Genomic DNA, 18,050 nt, shown 5'->3' on the forward strand with positions numbered 1-18,050 from the left:
AAATTAATACGGTAAAAGTAAGAAATTTATGTTATCATTTTATGTATTTTTTAACAATTTTAATAGTTTTTTACATATTTTTATTTTTTTCTGCTTTTTGCAAAAATAAATATTACTTATTTTCTTACTCAAAAGTATTTTTTGTGTGTAAATGTTGAGTTGTATTATTTAATTCTCATAAAAATAACGTAAGGTGTCTCATTTTAGACAAACTGAGTGAAAACCTTTTTTAGTGATGTTTATTTAATGATAAATTATACTTTTTTTTAATTGTAAAAAATATATTTATTTTAATTTTGAGCCCCCCCGTGTCACTGTGGTATCATCCATCTCAAAGTTTGCCCAACAAGCAGGTGGAAGGGGCCGCTTCAGACTGAGGGTCCCCCCCTTTTTTGAGCTCTCCTCTCTTTGGCCTCGCGCTGCCTTCTCTGATCCCCCCTCCACCCCCCATTATTTGTCCCGACGGTCGAGCGCTCGACCCCAATGAGCCCCTTAGGAAGGGAGCGAAAAGAAGGGGCGAATTGCAGCTGTGACGTGGGCGTCGTTGTTCCATTCACCGCGCTCTCCATGGCAACGGGGCAGAAGCTGCAGGCACGCGCCCCTCTCCCCTTTTCTCTGTCTCTGGACAGCGTCCTATAAGGGCAGCTGCGGGCTTCAGAAACTCCTCTGAAAATTTTTTTTTTTTATTTCCAAGTAACATTTTTCCAAATGTTGGCTAATTTGGTAACTTTGGAACTTTTACGCAGCGTCAGGACGCACGAAACTATCCACATCTGACCCACTGACCTACATCAGAGACCAAATTGAGCTGAAATGTTTCATTTTCTTGTAATTAAACAAGTTTAGTCATTTCTCTGAGCACTCAGCTGCTACATTCCCTCTCTGTTTTGTGCGCTAACGTGCTTGTATTGTTAGGCAGAGTGATTGGGGTTTCTGTACAATCTCCCGTGACCAATGAGCGGGGTGCTGTCAGGGGTAACTACATCTGTCAAGCGTTCTTGGCCAATAAAGAGCGGAGCGAGGCGGACCACAGGTGCGCGCCTCTGCGTCCCCTTGGCACAGCGCCCGGGAGATGCTGGAGAGACGCCTTGCTGCCCCGTGGCGCAAAAGAGTTACTGTCAGAGGCAGCCTCCTTTTAACTCCAGCTTTCACTCTGTTCCACATAGTTATGGCGACCGCAACGTCCAACCACTACAGCGTGCTCACCACCCCCAGCAGCGCGCCGCCGCCTCACTCGGAGTCTGGGAGCATGCAGCAGGCGGCAGCATACAGAGACGCGCACGCCCTGCTCCAAAGCGACTACGGCACGTTACCAGGTGGTGGGCATCCGCTCAGCCACGCGCACCAGTGGATCACGGCGCTGTCTCACAGTGACAGCGGTGCGCCCTGGCCATCCAGTCCCCTCGGAGAGCAGGACGTGAAGCCCATACTGCATGACAGTGACCGAGAGGAGCTGCAGAACTCCAGCAGTCTGCAACAGCAACAGCAGCAACAGCGACACCCTCACCTCGCGCACCAGCAGGCGCATCACGACGCCAGAGCATGGCGAACCAGCACAGCCACAACGCACATCTCCGGTATGGCGGCGTCTGAGGGCCAGAGCCTGACGTACTCCCAGTCCGGCTTCGCGCTGATGCCGGGAGGGGAGCAAGGAGGGATGCACCACCTCCCCCTGCGGGACGAGGAGCACCACAGCCAGAGTCCGCACCTCAGTGAGCCCGGGGCCCACCACCAGTCCCTCTCCCACCACCACCAGCACGGGGGCCACCAGGACCAGTCGGACGAGGACACGCCGACCTCGGACGAGTTGGAGCAGTTTGCCAAGCAGTTCAAGCAGCGGCGGATCAAGCTGGGCTTCACGCAGGCGGACGTGGGGCTGGCTCTGGGGACGCTCTATGGAAACGTTTTTTCTCAGACCACCATTTGTAGGTTCGAGGCTCTTCAGCTCAGCTTCAAAAACATGTGCAAACTCAAGCCCTTGTTGAACAAGTGGCTGGAGGAGGCGGACTCCACGTCGGGGAGCCCCACCAGCCTGGATAAAATCGCAGCGCAGGGGAGGAAACGGAAAAAGAGGACCTCCATCGAGGTGGGCGTCAAAGGCGCTCTGGAGAGCCATTTTCTCAAATGTCCAAAACCAGGAGCGGCGGAGATCAACTCCCTGGCGGACAGCCTGCAACTGGAGAAGGAGGTGGTCAGGGTTTGGTTTTGTAACCGGCGGCAGAAGGAGAAGAGGATGACGCCCGCTGGGGGACAGATAGCAGGAGAGGACATGTACGGGGACACCCCTCCGCACCACGGAGGACAGACTCCTGTGCAGTGACCCCCCGTGCGTCATTTGGAGAGAAAAAAAGACCCCAAACGGAGGCGTAATCCCTCCTTTTCCTATTTAATTCTCTGTGCTGGAGCGGCTGGAACAGTGGATGTTGGAAGGACGCAGAGCAGCGATGGAGATCTGACTGAGCTAATATGTGCTAACCAAAAAAAGAAGAGGAAAAAATGAAAGAAAGACAACAACATTGGGATAAAAGCAACGCGCCTTTCTGTAGCTCCTTTTTTCACAGAGGCGTCTTTGTGTTTTAGAGGAGAATGTGATGGAGGGTCTGCAGGTGGGAACAAAAACTAGTTGGAGGCTGGAGGCGGTGGTCGCAGGGTGCGGGGACGCACGACGCACGCCATGTTTCCATCACAACAACACCGACGGGAGCAGAAAACGCAGCACGGGGGAGAAATTATTATTATTATTATTATTAAAGCACTATTTTATGTTGTGTAAGTTATTGAAAATCTAGAATTTACTTGAATAATTTGCATTTTCTCTAAATAATTATAATATTCTGGTAATTATAATAATAAAATAATAATAATAATAATAATTGACCAGAGCTGCATTGTGTTGCGCCTGTTTACAGTGTATTTTTGCTCTCTTTAGTTTTATTTGATTTTATTTTATTGACTCTCGCTTTTTGTTTTTCCAAAATGCTGTGATTCCTAAACGACCGAGACTGTCTAGGCTGGATAAAAACTCAGAGACCCCCCCAGTCCTTTCTGCCTCGGGTTCCAAATAAACCCCAAAAAAAGAAAAAAAAAGAAAAAGTGACTTGATCCTCGTAACCAGCTCTGGCCACACGTGGCCTCACCTGTCTGACTCTTTTACGCACGGAGAAACATCGCCAGTGGGATGTATCTCCAATCTGTTTTTTCTATTTCTGTGACTATTATTATAATTATTTGTTTGTCTGTGCGTTTGTGCCAAAAGCACAAACACGGAAACCTGTTTTGTGCCACCAAAATCCTGTGATTTACTAGACGTTGGAACTAAATTGTTTCACCAAATTCTAAACGTGGAAGGCCAGAAACTCAAATTCACCTGAATTATTCCAGCTAAACTATAATATTTATTTAATTAATTCTTTCCTAATTAATCACATTTTTAATATCCAAAAAGCAATATGTTTTTTTATTTACTCCCTCTCACTGTAGATTTCTGTTTATTGATTTTTAATTGAAATGAGGCCCAGAATTCCAATAATCCCAAACGCATCACGTGAGATTCCAGATGAAGTTGAGTTTCTGGTGAGGTGAGGTGGGGGGGCGGTGGGGGGGGGTCAGTAAAAACCAAAACAATATATAGCATCGACCTGAAATCTGTGATCAAAACAAAAGGGAAATCAAATCAGCAATTGCACAATTTCTACTATGCTCTTTGTCATTAAATCGTATTTGTTTTTTACAAACGCGGCTTTGCTTGTTATTGAGCTGGGGTGGGATTTGGGTGGGATGGGGGGGTCTTTTCATTTCATTCATGGATGTTATCTGTTGTTTTTGGAAGCGTCCTGCAGCTGCGCAGTAGATCATCTGCGATTATCAGAACAAGCAGGCCTGGAATCTTAATAGAAGTGCGTTCATGTTTGTGCAGGAATGCTCTAATATGGAATATTTATCAAAGAAACATTTTTAAATGTTTTTGTGGGGCAAAAAGTGCAGCTCCTAACACAAACAGCTGCGGGGTTTCCTGCGCATTTATCAGGCCTTCTGCTCACTTTATCCAGAATGAATAGAATTATTTAAACAATTCTTTGCACACGACACTGTCAGGAATTCAATCCACAAAATTATATTTTTTATACAATAAATTAATTTATTTCCATCTTTCTATTTCCTAGCCAGTTTGCCTGAAATCAGACTGAGGATCAATATAAAGATCAAAAGATACACTTACTCCACCTACTGGTAGAACCGTGTAATAGCAACCAGAGAAGATTCACTAAAAGATGTCCAAACATTTATCAAAGAGGACAGATTTGGAGTGAGGGCCAACCATTCTTTGACCTCTTATAATAATATTAAATGCAAATTAACATGTTTTTTTTTTTTGCTTTTTTGGAAATGGGATACTTTAAAGTACTTCATATGGAACAAAACTGAATTTAAAACCATTTTTTAACCTAAATTACTGTTGATTTCTGAATTTTTGAAAAAGAAAAAGTCTGTTTCGAAAAAAAATACCTGTCAAATGAAATCCATGATTCACGTTTTGATCACAGAAAAAAGTGACTATTTTCACGTAATTTTCTAATTTTATTGGCTGCACTTCTTTTGAATGCGTGAGACTAAAGCTGAATTCTGTCCTTGGTCACAGTAATTTTGTTAAGAGTTAAAGTCAGGACGCCCCAGTCCAGAGGTAGGGTTAGAGTTTGGTGGCTTAGGCTAAAATATGTAAAAATATGAAACAAATTCTGCACAAATAATGTCAAATCAGGAGTTTGCGACTTAACTCTGAAAGACTCAGTTTCTTACTGACCAAAACTCAGCAAGAGCAGCAAAGTTCTGTTTTATTTCTTCTAGCATCAACCCGCCAAGTGACTCCAGATGGAAATTAGCCTGAGGATATCATTAGATTTGTTTTAATATTCATTCATATGCATTGTCCCTTCTCAATAAAGTTAATAATAAAAGAAAAAAGTTCTCAAAATTTAGAAAAATACACTTTATTTATGTTTTTTTCATCCATTAATAAAATGTTGCTTTTAAATATTTACAATAATTGAATTATAACTGTGCAACATTTCTATTGTATTACTTTTGACTGCAGCACATACTCCTTTCAAAATAAAATACATCCTGTTTCAAATAAGATGCAACCATACTTTAGGAGAAATATAGACAAAAAATAATCATAAAAATATGATTTTAGGCTTTATTTTGGAGGAACTGAAGATGATTTAGTGTAATGTCAGCAGTGATCACAAAAAGAGTTAATTTTTACTGATGACACTAAATGACTAAACTTAACTCACCTACTATTTATTTAAATAGTTTGCATTTTTCTGAGCCAAAATGGATTAAATAATAAAGTGATAAAAGAGTCACATGTGGCTCCGAAGGTTGCAGACCCTTTAAATAGATTGATTCATATTTCTTCATAATCCATTTACTTTCAGGTTTCTCGTTTCAACTTTCTTATATAAATTTCTACTTCTTTTTAAAAGACGATTTAAACAATAGATGCAAAAAGTCCAAAAATACATGTAAATAAGTTTGGATTCTAGCAACTAAAAAATCAGTTAATTGATGGGAAAAATGTGTTTTTATTTGATTTTAATATGTTTTCTGGTGATTATTTGTTTTCTTGATAATCAATAATTCAAGATTTGCCATAAATTACGTTAAACAAATGAAGATGTGCAACAGCTACTTTGATTAGCATCAATGTGCGACCAAACCTTAAAAGTAAAAGTTGAGCAATTCAACTAAAAACTATATAGTTAATAGTTCAACTCAACTCTGAAGTTATAAAGGGAGTAACTTTGTGTTGGGTTATTTTAACAAGAATAATAATGAAAAATACATAAATTTGGTCAAAAGAAAGCATAAAAATGAGGATTAATCCAAAAATCTATCCCTAACCCTAGAATTGAATGAAATACTTTTTAACTGTATTTTACTGATTGTGTATGTTAGTATAGTCGTACAGTCAGATCTTTGGAGGATCCTGTCCTATCATCTACCCTCCTTATGAGCTCAAACACTGGTATCCATTTCATATTCAGACACACTCACAAGGCCTCACCTCGCTCATCATCATGCATGCTGCACAGCCTCACATCGTCTGTCGTCTCTCCAGAGATTGTTCATAGCTTTTCTTTTAGTCCTACCAAAGGCCACAAACAACTATCACGTTCATTTCACTGCTCCCCTTTCCAAGCTTATTTATCACAGGAATCCAAACCACGATTTGCCTAATCCAGGGGTCCCCAAACTTTTTCTTGTGAGGGCCACATAACTGTTTTCTTCTCTGATGGGGGGCCGGGGTTTGTAGGTTAACAGAAAAAGTGTAACAAGTCTAAAAGGGAAGATTTACATTTTATAGAATTAATTTGTCATCTTCACAAAAAAAATTATACTAAAACTTTTAAAAACTATACATTTAGCATTATGTGTGATAGATTAATAGCTGAAGATACTGGAATTGATAGCTAAAAACAGTGAAGCTGAAAACGCTGAAGCTGATAGCTAGCAAAAATATTAGCAAAGTGCCAAATTGGCTGAAAAACTCAAATTCCAAATTAGCCAAAAACAACTAGCATGTAGATGATATTAGATACAACTTCAAAATAGAGTAAAAAACAGAAAAAGACTGAATTAGTCAAAACAGCTAGCATTTAGCTGAAATATTAGCTAAATACCAAATTAGCCTTAAAAAATGAAAAAAGTCTAATTAAGCCAAAAACAACTAGCATGTAGCTGAAATATTAGATAAAACTAAAAAAATAGCAAAAAAATTTAAAAAAGACTACATTAGTCTAAACAGCTAACATTTAGCTGAAATATGAGCTAAATGCCAATTAGCCTTAAAAAATGAAAAAAAGGATAATTTAGCCAAAACAGCTAGCATGTAGCTGAAAAATGAGCAAAACCTCAAATAAGCAATAAAACATGAAAAAAGCCCAAATTAGCAAAAACAGCTAGCATGTAGCTTAAATATTAGCTAAATGCCATATTAGCCTAAAAAAATGGAAAAAATGTCCAATTCAGCCAAAACAGCTAGCATAAAGCTAACATATAAGCTAACCTCCAAATGAGCCTAAAAGACTGAACAAAACCTAAATTGGCCAAAACAGCATGTAGCTGAAATATTAGCTAAACTCCAAATTAACCTAAAAACCATGAAAATGTCTAATTTAGCCAAAACACTTTGGGGAAGGAGGGTCCAATCCGGCCCGCGGGCCGAAGTTTGTGGACCCCTGGCTCAATGCTCCTGCGTTCTGCTCAGTGTTCTCATTTAAGTAACCAGGGATTAAAAAGCTGGGAATCCCGTTACTAAATGTTCACTTTAAAGGTGATTTACCGCTCAAACACAGACGAATGAAAGGATCACAGTTTTATTGAAATATTTCACTTAAACCGTTTCTGTACAGCCTTCTGTCTCTGTGATACATTCAGGAGAATCTTTGATTCCAGCCTCAGAGAACTTTATTTTATGTATATATGTATATTTATTTTGCTCTTTCTCCTATTTACAGTTTTGAAGTAAATTCCACATTTCATCCCACACGACACGAGGAGACAGAGCAGTTATGGCTTCTAAAGTCTACAAGCAGAAGTGAAGACGGGAAAGCAAACCCTGATGGTGACCGACGCCGACAAACAGAGCAGGTCACGGATTCTCCTGCGACAGGTGAGGACGCACAGACCACGCCTCCTCGTGCTGCTCTGGGATCAGCCATTCAACTGAACGAGAAGTTCGAGCAGAAAAGTAAACATTTTGCACATAAAAATGACATAAAAAAGCAGCAGGAATCTGGATGTAGAGGAGGTCAAATATTGCACCAAAACACACATTTAGTCCCCAAAACAAGAAACAAATTAACATCATAAAAATAATAATCCAATAATGTACATCATGTAACGTCAACTATTTGTTTGAAGAAGGCAACAGAAATGAAGTGAGGAATTTAAGACATTTTTAAGAGAAAAAAAAAATACAGTAAAAAAATAACATTTAAAATCTACAATAAATATTTTTAACTATATATTTGTTTCTAATTAAAATGTACACTATGAGTAATCATTAAGACATCTTAAATTTCAAAACCTATTTGGGACTTTTAGTTTAATTGATACATTTGTGTTGAAATATCCCTAAAATATAATTTTTAGGATCGCTCACTGACACAGAAAACGCTCTTTTCTTCATCTCAGATAGTTTTTTTCTTTTTTTATAACGAACTTCCTGATTTTTATCAATATACTCGAGCGGTACCGATGGTAAAACGTGCATTTGCTGAACGACAAACACACATGAACATTTCCGACACTAAAAACAATCCCTGCAGATTCTCTCTCCTGTGGATTTCTGAAGCATTTCCTTAAAAAAATTAAATATATTTTATCTGCACTCGTGTGGCTGCTTTGGTCACAGGCACTGAAGAAGGAAATAAAAAAAAAAAAATTAAAAAATGGAAATGTGAAAATGGAATTTGACCTGCCTTAATTTGTAGGGCAAACTAAAAAAAAATAAATAAAAATAAAAGCATGAACTTAAATCCTTAAAGCATGAGAAATAGGCACTAACTGTCTGTAAACAGTTCTGATCCCAGAACAGCAGGGTGGGCTTCTGACTCAAGCTGCTTCAAAGATGTTGAATATTTATATCATAAAAGAGGTGATTCTGTGTTTATATTCACAAAATGATCAAATATTCAGTCAGATTCTGGAAATATTTACAGTGGAGACGCACCTCCATGAACGTGGATTGCTTTTTTAGTCAGAACACACAGAAAGCCAGCCGGGCGGAGCAGGTTATCACTCTGGACTATGATGGTGGGGGACACACAGGGATGCAGTTGCCATGGATACAACATTGCAACAAGGATGAAAGGAGGAGGAGTTTTTCAGCAGCGGCATCATTTACTCCTTCTTTTAACTTTTTCTCATTTTTAAGTTCTTATAATTTACTGCTGACTTGTTTTATGTTCCTTTTATCCCCGCCAACTCAGGCAACTCTAACCACACCCCCCAGCGGTTTTCTGCTCAGGACGTGCAATGAAGAAGAACGCAGCTCCCTCTGTTTTGCAGTGGAGTGTGCTAAAAGTGTTTGTCAACACTTGAGCGGATCTATCTCAGAGCACTCGGTGTCCATGTCGGAGTCGTACAGAGAGTGACCCGTGGGGTCGCTGACGGGCGACGCCGGCTCCGGTGGCGTGTGCGCGTGCGAGGTGTGCGGCGAGAGAGTGTCGTCGCGGGAAGAGTCCGTGCAGGAGTAAAGGCCGAGATCGGGGAGTTTGGAATCGCTGCGGTCGGTGAAGTCGTTGTAGCTGAAATCTTCCAGGTCAACGAACCACTCCGGCCAGAACCTCCGGCGGATCCGCTCGCAGTACATGGCCAGGTTGATCAGCTCTCCTGGGGGAAAATAGAGACACAAAAATGTTCTTTTTTTTGTCCTTACAAAAAAATGTATTGCTGGTGTTAGTGGTGCAGCTCAAAATAAATATTAAAAAAATAAAGGAAATGGGCAAATTGACTTTAAAAGAAAATTGTTATTGGGTTCCATCCATCCATCCATTTTCCTGACCGCTTCTTCCCTTTCGGGGTCGCGGGGGTGCCGGAGCCTATCCCGGCTACTGAAGGGCGAAGGCGGGGTACACCCTGGACAGGTCGCCAGTCTGTCGCAGGGCTGTTATTGGGTTCATGGGTAAAATTGTTCAAATCTTTGATGTTCTCTCAGGAGTTTTTACATTACTATTAGGCACCTTTAGAGTGGGGGGGGGTGTCAAACTCAATCGCACAGGGGGCCAAAATCCAAAACACACCTTGAGTCGTGGGCCGAACAGGATAAACATTTACGGAACACTCTAAAACTACACTTTTTAAACTTTAAAACTGTAACTTTTTGACATAATTATGAACTAGATATACAGCACTATTTGTGATAACGCTAGTGTGAATGCTGTAAGCTGAATTTGGCCGCTGAAGATGGTGAAACTGATAGCTAAAAACATTGAAACTGATAGCTTAAAATGCTGAAGTTAATAGTGTGAAATGGTGAAGCTAATAGCCAACTAAAATGTTAGCTAAATGCCAAATTAACCTTAAAACCTTTAAAATAAAAAAGAAAAGAAAAAAAAAACTTTGGTTAGCCAAAACAGCTAGCTTGTAGCTGAAAAAAATAGTTAAACTTCAAAATACCTTAAAAAAAAGCAAAAATTTGACAAATCAGCTAGTGTGTAAATATTAGCCTAACTCTAAAACAGCCTAAAAAAAACTTAAAAAGAAAAGCCTAATTTAGTCACAACTGCTAGCATGTAGCTAAAGTATTAGCTAAACTCCAAAACAGCCTAAAAATCTAAAAAAAAAAAAACCCTAAATTAGCCAAAAACAGGAGACTAAATATTAGCTAAATTATTAGCTAAATGCCAAATTAGCCTAAAAAAAACTAAGAAAAAAAACGTAGGTTAGCCAAAACAGATAGCGTGTAAATATCCAAAACAGCCTAAAAAACTTCAAAAAAAGCCTAAATTAGCTAAATTAGCATGTAGCTGAAATATTAGCTAAACCCCAAAATAGCTTAAAACATTTAGTAAATGACAAAATAGTCCAAAAAGCTAACAGAGTGGTAATTTTTAAAACTTTAAAACTTAACTTTTTAACATAATTATAATAATAAAAAGGCAGGAATACTATTCCAGAATAAATTAACTTAAACCTAAAATAACTTTTAATATTTTAGTCTCCATAAAAATATATTTTGTCAAAACTGTACAAGTCAGAAATAAGCACAAGATAACATCGGACCATTAATAACAATACAATAGAATTACCCTCCAGGCCTCGACTTTGACACATGTGCTTTAGAGTATTTCTTATACTTTCTTAATATTGTACAATAAATCTTGTTTCTGTTTTACAAATGAACTTCATCTGATCCCAGTCTATAAAGCAAATCAATTCTCCCCTCACCTTTGATTAACTGTTCTGGTCGTGATCCCGGCAGGGTCCACATGGCCGGCGCCAAATGGCTGAACACTGTCGCGTCCACTGTAGAAAGTTTGGAGCCCATGAGGTATTTCTTATCCCCTAAAGAGAACACAAAACAATCCTGTGTTAAATGGATAGACCGTAACACCAAACAATACCACAAGAGGGCAGTGTTGAGCTGTACGTTAAAAACATCTATTAGCTGATCTGCACTAAAAAGAACAGAAGGGAGTTTGTGAAGTAAAATGCAGTTTTTTTACATTTAATGTTTTAAAACAATAAAAAATGTGGAATACAGTCAAATATATGTGATAGCAAAGAATACATTAATTCTTCTTAAACAGAACAAACACACTGCTTAAAAAACTGCAATTTTAAACCTTTTTGGTGGGTTTGTTTTTTCCTACTTTTCAATTTAGCTTTGAATTAAATGTTGTGAAGTATTTCTGCTTGATGCTGGTTTCAGGCTGCTGTCCAGAAAAAGTAGCAGCTAGCTTAATACTTAATGGCTAGCTTGCTACAGCAGAGTTCGCTAGGTCACTGTAGAGGAGCTCGCTAGCTTAATAAAGAGGAGTTTGCTAGTTCAATACAGCGGAGCTCGCTTGCTTAATACAGATGAGCTTGATAGCTTGCTATAGCAGAGATCGCTAGTTCACTACAGAGGAGCTCGCTAGCTTAATAAATAGCAGTTTGCTAGCTCAAAACAACAGAGCTTGCTAGCTCAATACAGAGGAGCTTGCTAGCTTGCTACAGCAGAGCTCCCTAGATCACTGTAGAGGAGCTCGCTAGCATACTACAGTGGAGCTTGCTAGCTCAATACAGAGGAGCTCACTAGCTCACTAAAGCACTCGCTGGCTCAATACAGTGGAGCTCGCTAGCTCACTGTAGAGGTGCTCGCTAGCATGCTACAGTGGAGCTCACTACCTCGAAACAGAGGAATACACTAGGATGCTACAGTGTAGCCTGCTAGCATGCTGCAATGGAGCTTGCTAGAATCCTATAGTGGAGCTCAACAGAATGCCACAGTGGAGCTCATTAGTTTGCAACAGTGGAGCTCGCTAGCACGCTACCCTGTCACCGGGCAGCTGGCTATCGTAGCAAGCTAACCCACCGAATCCCCACTTTAGCTATTGTTAGCAAACACAGGTGGGTTCACCACGGAAACTGCTGACAAACCCAATTGCGGCCCACATTTTCAACCCACTTGTAAACCGTATGGGGCCCACTTGGCCTTGCTGGCTGGGGTGCATCCCTAAATATGAGTAATGGAAAGAGATAACTGGTTAATTTTTTTAATATAAAAAAGCCTCACCTGGCAGAGTGGCCAGTGTGCGCATGTCCTTCTCCATCAGGGCGTACACCTCCTCAGCAGAGAACCGTCCAATCCCGTGTCCGTACATCTCCCTCTTTACAATCCCGCTGGTCAGGTGACTCAGGATCCATGTGAGCAAGTCACTCAGTGGTCCGCTCATCGACAGCATCTTCTGGGTCTCTTCTAAGTTGTCCACCCACTGGCAATAAGCTATAGTCCTGAAACAGGAGCATAAGCATGGCTTTGTGCTTCAACGGTTGATGTCGTTTCTAAACAGCTTCAATCTAAAATCTGATGACTGCAGGCAATAATAGCCTCATATATCTGTGATTAAAGATACAATTGTGTTAAGTATGTCACTGGAAGCTACCATAAATATCAATCCAATGATTGGATCAGTCTTCTAGGAGGAAGTGACCTCACAGTCACTGGAAGATATCCAAAAAGCCAACCCAAACCATAATACCGACACCTCCTTGCCTAAATACTGCATTTGGTTTACGTCTACATGGTGAAATTTGACAAATATTGGTGTAAAAACATTTCACCTAAAGATCATTCAAGAGTATTTGTGATCATTCGTCTACTTTTACCCCTCTGATCTTTTGTGCATTCACAGAGCAAAGGCGGCCTCAGCTCCTGTCTTGACTTACCAGTAGAAGTGCTCCTCTAACATCTTGGTGATGGCACGAGACATGGCCTTCTCCTGAGGCGTGAGGCCCTTGTTAAGGCTCACCCCCAGCCTCTCGTCCAAGAAGTCAATGATGAATTCAGTCCCAAAGACCTGTTCGTGATTGTACTCAATCCACGGCATCTTTCCTTGTGGAGAAAGCCGTCCATCAAAGGAGTTCTAGAGAGCAAAAGATACGATTTTTATAAGTAATGAAGACACTCTTCTGGAATTTGTTTTGGCAGGTGTATTGGTGTACCTTGTAGGGTAGATCAACCATACGGAGGTAGGTCTCCAGTTTAAGGCAGAAGGGGGACAGAGACGGAGCCCCACATTTGGGCCTGGAGAACTGATGAAGAATGATGGCATCTTTAGAGTCCAGCTCCTCTTCTTTTCTGTGGATACACAAACAGGAAGTCACACAGAGGGTCAACGAAAGCCTACTAGGGCTGCCAAAAATGATCATTTTAGTTGTCGACTAATAACTGATTTTTTTTTTCCGATTAGTCGACAAATCCGGTCATGCAAAAGTGGATGTAAAACAGACATCTTAACCATCATTAACTTTAAGCTAACTAAATATTCCCACTAGCATTATCACAGATAATGCTAGTGGGAATATATCACTAGAGTGAATGCTGTAAAATGAATTTGGCCACTGAAGATGCAAATGCTAATAGTTAAAGATGCTAAAATTGATAGCTGAAAACACTGAAGTTGATAGCTAGCTAAGATATTAGTTAAATGTCAAATTAGCCTAAAAATGTTTTAAAAGCCTAAATTATCCAAAACAACTAGCATGTAGCTGAATTATTAGCTAAATTCCAAAGCATCCTAAAAAACAAAAAAAGCCAAAATTAGCCAAAACAGTCAGCATGTAGCTGAAATATTAGCTAAACTCCACAATAGCCTTAAAAAAAGAAAAAAAATTAAAATTAGCCAAAATAGCTAGCATGTAGTTGAAATAATAGCTAAACTCCAACATAGCCTAAAAAATACAAAAAAGCCCAAATTAGCCAAAATAGCTAGCAGGTGGCTGAAATATTAGCTTAGCTATGCTGTAAGATGAATTTGGCCGCTGAAGATGCTAGTGCTGTCAGTGCTGAAGATACTGTAATTGATAGCTGAAAACGCTGAAGCTGATAGCTAGCTAAAATATTAGCTAAAAGCCAATTTAGTCTAACAAACTAAAAAAAAAGCCTTAGGTTAGCCAAAACAGCTAGCATGTAGCTGGAAAAACAGATACATTTCAAAATATTCTAAAAAAAATTAAAAAGGATAAAATAAGTCAAAACAGCTAGCATGTAAATATTAGCCTAACTCCAAAATAGCCTTAAAAAACTTTTTAAAAAAGCCTACGATAAACAGCTAGCATGTAGCCGAAATATTAGCCAAACTCCAATTTAGCCTAAAAAAAACTAAATTAGCCAAAATAGCTAGCATGTAGCTGAAATATTAGCTAAACTCCGAAACAGCTTAAAAAACCTTAATAAATGCCAAAATAGTCCAAAAAGCTAGCAGAATAGCATTATAACTTTTAACTTTACTACACTGTGAGTCGTCGATTAGTCAACTAATCTTGGCAGCACTAAAACCTACATGCATCAAAAATAACCGTAGAAGTTAAATGGGGTTCTAACAGGCTTAAGGAACCATTTATTTTTTTAGAACAAAAATCTCAAGAAATGGATTGAGTGACCCCTCCCCTGTGGCGTTCCTAACAGGAAGTACCCATTGGTGTCAAAAAAATGAAAATCTCAGACTTCTATTGAGACATGAACAGCTATCGTTTGTACACTTTAGTTATTCTCCTGCTCCTTTCTAAACATTTTTCAGCACATAAAAGCTCATATTACTTTCAGCAATCTTGCTATCAAAATATTCAGCTCGTTCAGGACTTTACTGCTTGTACTTTTGGTATTTATAAACATTACAGTTTTTAAAATATTTAGCAAAATATGCAACTACTGGGTTTTTTAGGATGATTTGGAATTTAGCTTTTAATTTAGCAACATGTCAGCCATTTTTGGGAAATTCAGACATTTTTTCCAGTTTTTAGGCAAATTTGGAGTTTAGCTATTTAGCAGTATGCTAGCTGTTTTGTCAAAATTAGACTTTGTTAAAAAAAATAGACTAAATTTGGGTTTAGCTAATATTTTAGCATCATGCTAGCTGTTTTTGTCAAAATTAGACTTTTTTAAAGTTCTTCAGGCAAAATTGGAGTTTAGCTAATGTTTTAGCATTATGCTCGCTGTTTTGTCAAAATTATTAGAATTTTTATTTTTAAATTAGGCAAATTTGGAGTTTAGCTATTATTTTAGCAAGCTAGCAGTCTTGTCAAAATTAGATTTTTTAAAGTTATTTTAGCAAATTTGGAGTTTAGCAAATATTTTGGCAAGCCTTAGAGTTTTCAGCTATTGGCTTGAGCATTTAGGGCTCTCAGTTTCAGCATCTTCAGCTTACAGCATTCACACTTGCACCGTCACAAGTAATCCTATATATCTTGTATTTGTTGGAATAACCATTTTTGCTCTGGTACCCTGTTTTAATGTTCTTACCGATTGCAAAAACAGCATAAGTTTAAGGGTTGCAGTATTGTACAAAAGTTGCCCAAATTGTGTCCAAAATGTTTGAATTTGTACCAAAAGATCTCAGCTAAAACTTAATAAATAAATAAATAAAATACATTTAAGATTCTTTATCTCTTTTAAATAAAAAATGCTAAAATGTATTAAACATTTTCAATTGTGATGCATTGTTAGGTTCAAATTTAGCTTTAGGCGAATTAGCCAATCAAATAAATTTAACTACAGAGACAATGACACAATTTCATGTACACTTTGTACTGATGGAGCTTTAGCAGCTCCTCCACGTTAAGGTTGGATGTGACAGAATGAACATTTCCCATATCCTTGAACCAAATCAGGCTGCAGAGTCGCAGGGAGCTGTCCACGGATGTGGTGCTGAAACACAAGCAAAAGCAACGGGAGCTGTCCGCTCTCTGGTGCTGAAATGCTCGCTGTGTCTTTCAGAAAGCTGATTTCGACAGAATCCTCTGCAGAGAGCTCCTGGATGGAGGACAGCAGTGTAACAAGCCTTTTTCTATTGTCCTTGACATGCCTGCATTTATAAAAACCTGGAGCCTGATAAAATAGTAGTAAAAGTGGCTGATTTTGTGCAAAACACAACCTTATGTCACTTTTGTCCTTCGCCAATCAAAGCAACTGTGTTGGGGCTGCTTGAGGGATGCAGGTTGTCATGGCAATTTAAAGAAACAAGCTTTTTTAAACTGTGGTTTCCGGTTGAATAAACAAGAATAGAAGAAAGCAGGATGTCATTAATGTGCAAAAATGTAATTTAAGGTGGGGATCAAAGGTATGTTTGTGAGGAAGGAGGGGGGGGGGGGGGGTTACATCACAACCCCCCTCCTCTCCGCTCTCGCCCCGCCCAAACAAACAAACCAAATTAAGTAACGTGCAGCATTAGCAGAAATCCAAGACTGATCAAAACACTCGAATCCACTCCGTCTGCGGTTCTACCTGATGGCCAGCAGTTCGTGCAGCAGATATGCAGCAGCAGCGAGCAGAGCCCCCCCGGTCAAATACAAGGTTTTCCGCCACCACGAGTCCGAGCTCAAAGCTGACATTATCCCGCCGTGTTTGTGCAGCGGGAACGCAATGATGCACCCAGAGAAAGGCAGCGGATCATCGGAACCCAGAAACCCGGAGGGGACGCTCTGGTTCTGGCCAAGATCAATCACACAGGAGCCTGTTAATGCGAGCCCGGCGCGCCAGTACATGCTCCGTGTCTCCGGACACTTTCCGCCTCACTTTGGCTGCTGGGGCCTTCATCGGCGGGGGCTTCATGGATGCCGGCCGGGGCGGGGGGGCTGCTCCGGGGACGGCGGCGTGGACACGAACATCCCGGCGAAGGCCTCTCCCCTCGGCAGGGCTGGCTTTCATTGAAGCCCGCCTGGAGCCCTCTGATCTGACCCGTCTGCTAGATTTCTGTCAAGCCTGAAAACATTACTTCCGTTTTTGATTTTCAAAATAAAACGTAGCCACTTTTATTCAGCGCGAATAGCATATATAAACGCAAACACCAATTAAATAAATAAAGTTTACTGTATGGGATAGCATTTAATCTTAAAAGTTGCACAAAAAGACAATACTATTTCTCATAAAAAAAGCAAATAATGATAAATTGTTGACAATAGATAAAAAAAAAAATCAGTCCCCCTTTAAATTCAAAACAATCACTCAATACACTAACTAAAACCAAATTAAGAATGGTCCTTAAGATCTTCATCTTTTAGCAGAAAGTAAAAGTCTTAAACAACTACTCAAAAAACAAACTTTTTTAATTTGTTGTTGCTAAACACCAGATATAATTCTTGCCAAGCAAAATTTTAACTCGTCATATCTATAACTTCAATTTAACCAATTTCAAAATCTTTCAATGCTTTTATTTTGAAGAACCTGTTGTTGCTTCCGCTGCGCTCTGCAGCTTCATGCAGCTGATGACGTCATGAGAACTTACTGTTCTAAGGTATCAATTTACATGTCAAAAAATAGAAAAGAAAAAAGCATTACCATCTCTTTGATTAAAATTAAATAATGAGTGAAATTTATTAAATAATAATAAAAAATATTTTGTTCATTTCTTTTTTTAATTGTTTAAAATGTCCAATGTTGTTTATTCACCTCTAGGGGTCCTTCTACTGCTGTAGCATTGAGCTGACATTGAAGTTACACAAAAATGGATATAGCACTGCAGCTCCACTGGAAAATTCTCCGAAGTCTGTTACGTGAACACAACGCTGGCAGTAAAATCAGATTTAATGTACATAAAAAAAAAGTTTTGTAATAAATCAAAATGTAGATTTCAAACAGAGCAAAAATTAGGTTGGATTCAAAGTTTTTTTGCTTTTCATGACAAAAAATGTCAGAATAACAGGGGAATTTAATTTAATGCAGCACAAGATTTCCTCTAAAATAATGTTTTATAAAGAAATATGTGGAGTTATTGTCTCCAAGTACATATTTTTGTTGTTTCTACTTCCTACATAAATCTAAAGCGGTTAAAAAGAAG

General features: G+C 39.3%; 2 protein-coding genes across 4 annotated transcripts; one reads left to right on the forward strand and one right to left on the reverse strand.

Moving 5' to 3' along the window:
• Positions 1-469: 469 nt before the first annotated feature.
• pou3f2a (POU class 3 homeobox 2a) lies at positions 470-3,087 on the forward strand. Its single transcript, XM_024291996.2, has one exon. The coding sequence runs from the start codon at positions 1,073-1,075 to the stop codon at positions 2,318-2,320; it is 1,248 nt and encodes a 415-aa protein (XP_024147764.1). The 5' UTR covers positions 470-1,072; the 3' UTR covers positions 2,321-3,087.
• A 4,279-nt stretch (positions 3,088-7,366) lies between these two features.
• On the reverse strand, positions 7,367-17,941 carry faxca (failed axon connections homolog, metaxin like GST domain containing a). Of its 3 annotated transcripts, none has more exons than XM_036210450.1 (6): positions 16,790-17,941; positions 13,219-13,354; positions 12,943-13,139; positions 12,290-12,507; positions 10,960-11,076; positions 7,367-9,402 (listed from the first exon to the last, which is right to left on the reverse strand). In XM_036210450.1, exons 2-6 carry the CDS (start codon positions 13,237-13,239, stop codon positions 9,101-9,103), a joined length of 855 nt encoding a protein of 284 aa, XP_036066343.1. In that variant the 5' UTR covers positions 13,240-13,354; positions 16,790-17,941; the 3' UTR covers positions 7,367-9,100. The 3 variants fall into 3 exon arrangements, with proteins under 3 accessions (XP_036066343.1, XP_024147441.1, XP_024147442.1); XM_024291673.2 differs by having other exon boundaries at positions 16,499-17,941; XM_024291674.2 differs by lacking the exon at positions 16,790-17,941 and adding an exon at positions 14,559-14,858.
• Between the last annotated feature and the right edge of the window lie 109 nt (positions 17,942-18,050).

Source organism: Oryzias melastigma, linkage group LG24 (assembly GCF_002922805.2).
Source record: "Oryzias melastigma strain HK-1 linkage group LG24, ASM292280v2, whole genome shotgun sequence".
Taxonomy (NCBI): domain Eukaryota; kingdom Metazoa; phylum Chordata; class Actinopteri; order Beloniformes; family Adrianichthyidae; genus Oryzias; species Oryzias melastigma.